The sequence below is a fragment of the Takifugu rubripes genome, chromosome 18 (assembly GCF_901000725.2).
Source record: "Takifugu rubripes chromosome 18, fTakRub1.2, whole genome shotgun sequence".
Taxonomy (NCBI): domain Eukaryota; kingdom Metazoa; phylum Chordata; class Actinopteri; order Tetraodontiformes; family Tetraodontidae; genus Takifugu; species Takifugu rubripes.
The window spans coordinates 6955847-6965869 of NC_042302.1; the positions used below are offsets into that span (position 1 = coordinate 6955847).

General features: G+C 50.1%; 1 protein-coding gene across 1 annotated transcript; it reads right to left on the reverse strand.

Annotated features, from left to right (window-relative positions):
* Nucleotides 1-562: 562 nt before the first annotated feature.
* nampt1 (nicotinamide phosphoribosyltransferase 1) lies at nt 563-9442 on the reverse strand. The gene is made up of 11 exons (XM_003972819.3): nt 9275-9442; nt 6468-6624; nt 5404-5507; nt 5097-5225; nt 4002-4160; nt 3793-3929; nt 3098-3323; nt 2912-3031; nt 2694-2834; nt 2473-2607; nt 563-2395 (listed from the first exon to the last, which is right to left on the reverse strand). Exons 1-11 carry the CDS (start codon nt 9326-9328, stop codon nt 2282-2284), a joined length of 1476 nt encoding a protein of 491 aa, XP_003972868.1. The 5' UTR covers nt 9329-9442; the 3' UTR covers nt 563-2281.
* Between the last annotated feature and the right edge of the window lie 581 nt (nt 9443-10023).

The window sequence follows — 10023 nt, forward strand, 5'->3', positions numbered from 1 at the left end:
ATATTAACAACAGTTTTAAATCTGACCTGGAACTACTGTACACACCTAAACACCTTTAACGCGTCCACAATGACGCGCCTTTACGCACGTCTTCATTAGGACAGACAGGAGACAAGTTCCAAATACCACAAAAATGGGAATTTAAAGGACACATGGAGATTAAAAATGACGCACGTCACTTCCGCTTTAAAAAAATAATGAAATGAGCAAGGATGTGTAAGTCAAAGGGTTCCCACAAACAGAGCCACTTGTTGACTCTTACTTATGATAAGAGGTGGGTTTTTTTTTTGACAATTTCTGTTGCTTCTTGGGTTCATAGGAAGTTTTTTTTTTTTATTTGTCTCCTTGAGTTGTTGCTTCCTTTCATCACTTTAAACTTGCGATTGGCTCTTAACTGATGTCCAAACACCAATTTCAATGACTTTCTGGGAATATAATTAGCACATAAGCCAACAGAGAGGTCATTTCGATGCTTTTTCCATCAATAAAACTGCACATTCTGTTCCTCTCGACACCAAACGCAGCGAAGAACATTGAAAATATCAGAAAAATGAATCAACCATTCCAAACTGACAGGGTGGAATCTTTAATTATTATATTTTTCGGCTGGGTCGGGAGAGATTTCCGGGACAATCGGCATATAGGTACAAGAAAAAAAAACGACAACATTAAAAAAAAAAAGTATTCACAACTTTCGTTCTTTACACGTGACGCAGTCGCACAACAGTAGACACACATGCACGCGCACACACACGTACAGAATAAAATCTCGTCAGTTACAGAACCACAGTCACTGATCCAGTTGCTTTTGGTAAAAAACGAAAACATCGTTTCGAGCGCTCATCCCCTGATTCTGCCCATCGCCGCTTTCAGTCAAGATAAGTTGTATGTACAAATGAGAAGGCAGTACGGCCGCGTCGCCTGTAAATAAAAGATATCTACTGTGACGGTTCTGGCTTTGTTAACTCCTTTGTAATACAAAATAATATCTCTCAGAGGCTAACAGTATCAAAATAGTAAAACCAAACCTTTACTAAAATGCACCCCTAAATCAGTGGGTGGGGGGAGAATGGACAGTTTTTACAGCAGTTGGAGGGCTAAAAAGATAAAGAAAGTAGAGGATTTGAGCACTGATGATAGAGAAGCTATTGGGAACTAGCATCAGTGCTACAGGAAGAGGCTTAAAAGAAGGATTGGTGATTCCTGGACATGATCTTTTTGGGGGGATTTCACACTAAATAAGAAGAAAAACCCACTTCGACGAGAATATCTGACTCGGGGCTCCATTTCCTTTCAAAATAAAAGCCTGGTTAATCAGTCTGCTCCTCAGTCAACAGCGTGTTTGCATAAGGGAGAATACACAGAACTAGGAAAAGAACTACGCACGTGCACAGAGATCCGAGCAGTCGCACATCAGAACCATTGACACAGACACGGGATTGAACAACTCGCTCAATCCAGAAAATAACTTCCTACACCAGCACTTTCGGGAGCATTCGCCTCAACAAAAGACCCCATCCGGGATCCAATTTTGGCAACGACCACCAAGAAACCTGCCTGATCCGAAGGGGCGGAAATGGAACCAAATGGAAGCTGGTGGATCACTGGGGAGGTCCTGGATGGGCCTTTTTCCTGCCGCGAATGCAACATAGTGAGCAGATGATCATTTACAGCATATATATCGAAGGGTGCACCTGTAACACATGGAGGCGGCGGCGTGTGTTCTGCCGTGCACGTTGGGTTATGATGGCGAGGGGGAGGAGTCAGATTTGAGCTGGGTGAACGTTATTGGTGCATCGTTATACACGCCGTCATCATCGGTTTCATCCTTCACATAAAAGACAAAGCTAAGTAGATTTAGACACGTTTTATTCTAAACTGTTCTGTACACAACACGGGGGGGGGTGATGTCACCGGGGCTGGCCACACCCCCCGCGTGCTGCCGCCGACAGCTGGGGGGCGGGGAAGTGGATTCATGTGGTTTTGGCATGAAAAGAACAGCAGCCAATCACATTTACGTTGCTAACTCAGTGCAACATGCCAAAACTGATCGGGGGGGCGGCAGCAGGTGGGGGCGAACGCCACCGCCGTGACGGCCACTTCCTGTGAATTTTAAGGGAGGTCTGGTTTATTTTCTGGAAGGAGGGGGATCTATTCGCTGTGCACTCTACCTCCGTCTCCTGAAGTAGCGTCGGTGGAGGCCAGGTGGTGAGCTGTTAAGGGAGCGGGGGGGTGGGGGGTAGTTTTGGGGTTGCTGGGGGGGTTTTGGCGAGCGCCGCGTTCACTCTAAGAGCTCCTGCAGCTCGCTCTCTTTGAGCTTGGCATTGTCTCTGACTTGGTCGAAGGTGTACGTCTTCACGATCTTCCCGTTCTGAAACACGGTGTGCAGCAGGTCCTGGAGGGGGACACAGACACAGATGAGGACACGCGCTCGGGCCGGCGCCGTTCTGCGGACCGGACCCCTGAACTCACCGCGCCGTACTCCTCCAGGTCTCCCTTGCCCTCCTCCAGGGTGACAAAGTCTCCGCTCTGCGTCCGGTGCAGGGACAGTCGTCCTTTCTTCGATCTCTTGTTGGGGTCTGCAACTGGGTCCTTGAACACGTTCACCTGTTCCCCCCCAGGACCCGGACAGGAAGAATCCATGAAACCCAAACGGGCTGCTACAAACCCGCCGGACCTGAACAACAACTCACCCCGAGTCCATTCGTGACCACGTAGCTGCATTTAAAGGAGCAGTTTAGCAGATCTCTGGTTAGCTTTTGCAGCAAAGCCCCACCAGACCCGAAGGAGATGTTCTCAATGGACCACTTGTGTTCCTTCATGCCCTCCACGATCTGAGGACAAACGCAGAACCCAAACATGTACCGAGCGTTCCAGCCGATCCAACCAGGGATCAATAGAGAATGGGTACCTCCTGCAGCGTGTTGATGTCAACGCCATCACCCTGTATGACCCTGATGTAAGGAGGCAGAACCTTATAGCCTTTGGAGTTCTCCGTTGGGATAAACTTCTTACCCAGGATTTCCAAAACCTGATGGAACAGAGGAGAGTTACAACCAGTTTTAGAACCGGCCTGCTTTTAAACCTCCATCTGCACCTTCAGGACGGTATCCAGGGGGTTCCCTGAATCCGGTCGAACCACCAGAGGGGCGTCGGCGCTGCGCGTCTCTATCAGGCTCCTCAAGTCCTCGCCCCAGATCTTCTCGCAGGCGTTGTAGATGTCGTAGCTGTCGCTGACCACCGACACGGGCACGTTGGGGAACTGCTTGACGATGTGCTCGAAGGCGTCCTTTTCGTGGTCCTTTCCCCACGCCGTGATCGTGCTGCAGACAAAAACAATAAAAGCTGCTCTGTGAGGAAGAGAAAATGGAAACGAAAGCAAAAGCAGCAGGGCAGTCATGAGACGATGCAAGCGACGTCCACAAGGGGGCAGCACAAGCTGGGGTTTAACGCTTCAGCAGCGTTGACGTGACGTAACAGGCAGAGAGATAAGAGGTGAAACAACGCGCATTCTGCAGCCTATTTCAGACGATGACAGCAGAATTGTATTTTTTTCTGACACTGTGACAAGAAACAACCGGTGACACACTTTTTCCCTTCTTTTGTCATGCCTGATATCAAACAGGAAGGGGAAATAGGTGTTATATAAGTGTCGTTATGGCGACCTCCAGCAGGCACGACTGGTGTGTTGGCGCAGCAGTAACGCGATGATACACAGTGCGTCCGGGATAAGTGCATCACGATGGAAACGGCCATAAACGCGCAGTGGGAATAACGGCCGGGTTTGTTTACCTGTGCTCAGCGGCCGGCAGCGAGAAGCCCGGCACGGGATCTTTGGTGCCGTAGAACTTCTTAATGACCCCGATGCCGGCGACCGTGTCCGTGCCTTTGAAGTTAACCAGATGGGCAGACGCTCCGATTCCCGCCGTCTGAAATAGAAGGTGGGCGTGAGAGTATCGGCTCACTGGCTGCCCGCGTTTTAACGGTGAATTCTACGGTACCTCTTGTGAGGAGACCCCCCTGTAGCCAAAGTCATGCAGCTTGTACTCCAGGCGCTCCAAGCTCCCAGAGGTCTCCAGGAGGTACTTAGCCAGGATCTTCTTCTGCTCTCTGGAGTTTGTGGCCACGGTGATGGGGTACCAGATCTGAACCAGAATGGTCTGACGGAGGGAGGGAGAACAGCTCAGTTCAGGCTCAGCTTGGGAGTTCCACAAGGTTTCGTCCTGGGCCCACTGCTGTTTACCACCCCTTTAATCCCCATTAGGTGATAAACAAATTCTGGAGCAGCGAGTGAGCGTTATAAACAGGAGCTTTGCCCCTTGGGTTGGTTCTGACCCGTAGAGCCAACAGGCTGAAAGGGTAGGGTCGGATCAGTGGGGGCTGCTTATTCACACAAGAAAAACACGCGGGGAAAAATACATTCCTCGATGCCTTGTTCCAACTCTGGACCACAGACCCGCTCCATAAGAAAACAAGAGGCTTATCTGTCCCCGTCGCTACCTGGGAAACCTTTCGAAGGCGCCCTATCATGGCAAACATACAGTGTGTGCAGAAAAACCAGTATAAATGTTTGGCTGGACCCAGTGAAGAGGTAAAAGAGCTTCCAGATATATTAAAATTCCCAGGGAACGGGAGCCTGTAGTTCCGGATGGTGAGCAGAATTTTCGCCTATTAACCCTGAACAGTCACGTCTGCTGAGACTAATCAGCATCTAAACCCTCATGTGACCAAACGCCGGGGCCCCAGAGGAGTTTACTCGACTTAAAGAGTTGGAGTGACCGTGACTTTGTGTCTTTAATATTTTGGGAACGTTGCTTTTGCAAAATATGCCAAGAGGGTATTGGAGGCGGAGGCTTGATACTTTGGACTCGAGCTGAGGGGGAGTGAAAGAGGACAGCGGAGGGAGGGAGATAAGAGGAGGAATTTGACTACATGGCTCATTAATGCAGACTTGCAGAGTCACTGCTGGTGGTGCGTTCAGGCAGCATGAAGTTGATGATGTCTTGAGAGGGGAAACAGAGTGGATCCCCAGCGTCAGAGACAGGCTGGATCCCCCCCCCCCCCCTCAGAGGATGGGACAGCTAGAACAAACTCACCTCCACCCAGTTGGTGAGCCAGTAGCATTCGGGGTCGGTGCTCTCCACGGTGAACAGAACGTTGCCCCGGGGAATGACGCTCCCCTCTGGGACCGCCTTGATTTCGATGGGCAGGTGTCCCTTGTATTTCTGTAAACACAGTGACGCGGCGTTCTAAACTTAGACGACCTAAAAAGATCAGGATCATGTGCGGGTGCCTCTATTGTGCCCCCTAAGCTTTCTTCACGTCCTGGTGGAAGACGTGTTCATCTTCCTCTGATGGGAGCCGCTCCGAAGGCCTCTTTGGCCACCTTCCATCACCTCTTACCTCTAGAATGTACGTCCAGCCCTTCTCGTTGAAAACGTCATCCTGGAAGTGTTCTCTGTACACGTTCTTAGCCTCCTGGATCTTCTCTGGGGTCACGACCTTTCCTGGTGAGGCACAGAAAGCAAGCGGCTGTGTTTTTTGCTGACTAACAAAACAGGACTTCTAAAATCGCATAAGCACACGATTTGGACCTTTAAAAATGCACATAAATGACCTCCTCAGACCCAGATGTGAGCCGACCAGCTAGCCTGGTAACGCGGCAACATGGGTCCTGGCTAGAATAGTTACGCAGGGATGCGCCCGGGAAGGCTCTGTAGGTTGCCTGGCAACCGCAATACGACTCCTGCCAAACCTTAATAGTTTCTGTCGAGCAGTTTAAACATGTAAAGTAACTGTTTCTTGGTGAGCCGACGGGGGGGCTGCGAGCCAGATGGCTCCGTGAATGAACCCGAGCTCTTTCCCTTCTAATCTTCGCTGAACTAATGAGCTGTTAATGATGTTGGGCAAGTTTTGGATCAGCAGACCTTTTATTTGCCGTCGTTGCTTCGTGACGCAAAAGTTTAAACCCCTTTTCAATTATTTTTAAACCAAAAACGTGCCGAATCTTTAAGCTTCTCGTTCACCTTCGGCCCGACCGGCTCCCTTAAATTAACAGGTGATTAAACTCCCCATTTTTGCCGGGGTAAGTTGGAGGATCAAGGACGTCTGAGCATCTCTAATAGTCGGCTTAGCGGCTGAGCTCGGAGGGACGCTCGCTGCGATGCTAAAGCAGCTGTGCTTTTGTCTTCTCCCTCTGTTCTCCGTGGCCGAGCCTCTCCCCTGCACCTCCGCTCCCGACACCGTGAAATCTTCTTAAAAGACAGGAAGAAGACCGTTTCTTTCAACCGGCTTCACTCCTTTCAACAGAACCGCAGCGCGCTCATTCTACTAAGTAAATTAAGACAATGGACGCATTATATTTGTCCCCTTTCAGTTTATTGTTTAAATCCTTAAACACGCGTCAGAAACCCCCTCCGGGCTGCTAAGTCCTTCGCTCTGGAGGCCGATGAGGAGACGGGACGTACCTTTAAGGTATTTGTGCAGGATGTACTGAAGGCCGTAGAAGACGGTTTTGTCGTACTTGACTTTGTGGCTCTTGCTGGGGTCCGTCTTCTTCTCCCTGCACTCGAAGTAGGAGTAGACTTTACTCGTGTTGGGGGGGTACTGTTTGTAATGGGTCACCTGCAGGCAGAGAAACGAAGGCAGTTTGTGTGTTAAACAGTCAGATAAAGACGTCTTGTTTACCCGTCACATGAAATTTGGTTATTGGTCACTTTCAGTTTAACTGTCTATTTAAACCAACAATAAAAGACGTGTTGAGGCAGGTTTCTGACACAATAGAGGCATTTGAATACGCACGTAAATCAGTTAAAGGGAAATTTCAGAGAAAAGAAAGTGGTGGATTACTCAGCGCTAAAGGGATCGGGGCAAACATTACGCGCCGGCTTTACAGTAGCGGTAAACACCCAGATAATGTGATTAGCTCTGGGGCTAACTGGCACCGGGCCTGGAGAACGTGATGTTAAAATTATGTGGACGTGGGGATCAAATTGGTCCCGCTCTCACAGCGAGGAGGAGGAGAGGTGGAGACAAATGTCAAAGAACGACTCGGTTTCTCTGACCTGCCTCTGTCCTTTCGACGACTCAAAATAGAGCCGAGGCGCGCGACACGACGCCAGGGCTGACCACGTGAGCGCGGAGGGGTCTAAAAGGGAAACAGGCCTCGGTCGCCTCCTGGTTTCCCTTTTTTGGGTTTTTTTTCCAGGTTTTATTCCTTAAATCTTGATGGATTTCAAGTTTCTGGGGCTTCACAATGACACAGCAGAAAAATAACAGCGCAAGAGGCCCTGGGATGAATCAGCACTGATTAAACCTGAGATAAGTGTCCTTTTGAAGCTGAGGAAATTCCTTTTTAAGCCCATTAGGAGGCGAGTGTATTCAGAGAAAACCTCGTGACAATCCAGAGTCGACTGAAACAAACACAAATAAAAACACCACTTTCATTCAAATCTATCCAAGCGTGAATTAAAGAAGAGCGTTCGGGCGGTTTCATATTTTGTAACCCGTCCTGTTACGCCTCCCGACAGCTAGATGGCGACGTTGCAATCCACCGTTTGCCGCTTTAACCTTTTGCCTCAATGTCACAACAATGATGCAAACACTGGGACCGGGGGGGGGGGGGGGGGGGGGGGGGGGTGTATGCGTCACTGCTCATGGGTCGAGTCATGACCTGTACAGGGACAGAGATGACGTCTTCAAAGTTTGCCGCCAGGTGACTTGGATATCTGGGATATTGAGTCCAAAAGAGGCATTCAGGACCTTTAACACAGCGCTCAACTTTTACCGACTTATTCTCCGTCCATCAAGGTTATTACACCATCGTCCCACGCACATTCAGATATCGCCAGCCTTTGTGTGGCACAATGCACGTCCCAAACCCCCGAGTCAACACAGATGTGGTGACATTTGATATGAAGCAGAGCAGAAGGGAGCGGACGCCCGGGTGACTGCCGAGTCCCCTTTGTGTGGGTGAACTGCCTGCACAAAAAAACGGTAACTTTAGCAAACGGGCGCAGCTCCGCTAACAAAGACGCGAGGTGGAAGTCGATTGTCTCCTCCGGAACCTCCTTTTCTAAACAAGCTGCGACGCTCCGCTTGGGTCGGAGGTCACGCCAAAGGCTCCCAGTCGGACTCGTCATCCTTCCGCAAAGAAGAGAGAAGTGGACTCGACGACGTTTCGAGAAATAACTCCTGTTGGGTATCTTAAAAAGAGAAGCAAGGCGTTTGACATGAGGCGCGATGGTGATGTATACGTGGGAAATAAGAAGGATATTACACAATAAATACAGGGCACAAAGATGGCAGTAGAGGTTAAAAAGGGGCATCAATGGAAACCAGTTGGATGCTCGTTGAAATCATGGTAATGTTAGTCCTCTTTGACTGACTGTAGTCTTTTTAAAAACAGATTATTTGATAAAAACAAGCAAGAAGACAAACACGCACTCATGTTTGCGGTTGGTTCACGCCTGGAGCAAATGCCCGATCTAATTCCGAATTTCCTAAAGTTTGAACGCCTGTGTCCCGTCCCCATCGTCCTCATGACTGGCGGACCCGGGGACGGGCCTGGTGCCTCCGTGCAACCGTGCACGCCTTGGTTGCAGAAAGATAACCACCATAGGAGCATTCTTTTTTTGTCATTACTCGCTTTTCCAGTCAGGACTATCGACACCAACGCAACACCCCCTCCCGAGCCTGCGTGCGTGTGCATGCGCGGATAGGACTTTCCGCTCCGATGACACAGATCCGAAGGTGGACACCCACTTACTTTAACTTTCAGTTTTGTATTCCCGTAACTACCGACGTGTGCGCCGCTGGATTTAGCCACTAGCCCGACGAGCCGGACCGTGTAAAGAGACTTTGTTGGTGTGTAGCATCACCGTGAGATCCGCGCTCATCCTTACTAGCCGGTGGCTAATAGTAGCTTCTTTATTATCAATCCCCCCACTGTTTCGCACTCAATGTGGGTTAGCTGGGCTGGCTAATTCAGCTAGCAAAGCCGGCTCCTCTAGCAAAAAAAAACCCGCCCGAGGTGGAAGCTAGCGCCGGCAGGGATGCTGGCTTTTTTAAATTTGCCACTCCGTCTCCGGGTTTTCAACCATCTCCTCCTCTTCCTGCTACCCATTCGGCCATTTGAAACCGGTGACAGAGCAGTGCGATGAGATGGCCTTGAAACCGGTGATGAAACCACCTTGACTTCATTAATTTCCATCTACCGACCCGCCGCTCCGGCCCGGCCTATCCCGTCCCCACGAAGCCTGCGTGTGCGCCGTACCTTGTATGAATCGGTGGCGAGCAATATGTTGAAGTCGGCGTCTCTGTGCTCCATCGTTTCCCCCCCTCGGTTGTGAGTCAGTCGCAGCTGTCAGTGTTGTGTTGCGCGCCGTGCTGCCGGAGACTCCAGCCCGCTAGTGTGGCTCCACCGGGGGAAGGATGAACCTAGACGATGAGGCGGGGAGAGGGGCGGGTCGGTGACGTCACGGCCTTTTCGGCAAATTCCGACGGTTTTCGGCTCGATCAGCCGATCGGATTTAAACAAAGATTGTCTATAGCGAATGCGACGACCCACATCGAAGAAGACGCGAGTCTTTTTTTTGAGTACATACATTAATTAATTCCCGTGAGGTACATCATCAAGTTTCAAATCAAGTTTTTATTGATTGAGAGATTGTGGAAGACGACGTGGTAAGGAGTACTGCGCAGAAAAGGTTTCATTTCAATGTGGAAGGTTTATCGAAGGACTGTCATACAGTTTACAAGGTTACTACAGGACAAGCTGTCTCAGCTGCGTGTGCCTGACTCCCTCTGCAGGTGGATCACTCACTTCCTGACGGATCGGAGGCAGTATGTGTGGGGAAGACTGTCTCGGACTCCGTCACCATCAGCACTGGATCACCCCAGGGCAGTGTACTTTCCTCCCTCCTCTTCTCCCTGTACACAAACTGCTGCACCTCAAGCCACCAGTCTGTCAAGCTGATCAAGTTTGCGGATGACACCACCCTCATCGGGCTCATCTCCAACGGT

Bases quoted from the DNA above. Each gene is read 5' to 3' on its own strand.
- nampt1 (XM_003972819.3), bottom strand. From the start codon at position 9,328: ATGGAGCACAGAGACGCCGACTTCAACATATTGCTCGCCACCGATTCA. The intron at 5,226-5,403 runs GTAAGAGGTGAT...CTGTGTTTACAG, and splicing joins GCTGGACGTACATTCTAGAG to AAATACAAGGGACACCTGCC. The intron at 2,396-2,472 runs GTGAGTTCAGGG...GTCCCCCTCCAG, and splicing joins ACCTGGAGGAGTACGGCGCG to GACCTGCTGCACACCGTGTT.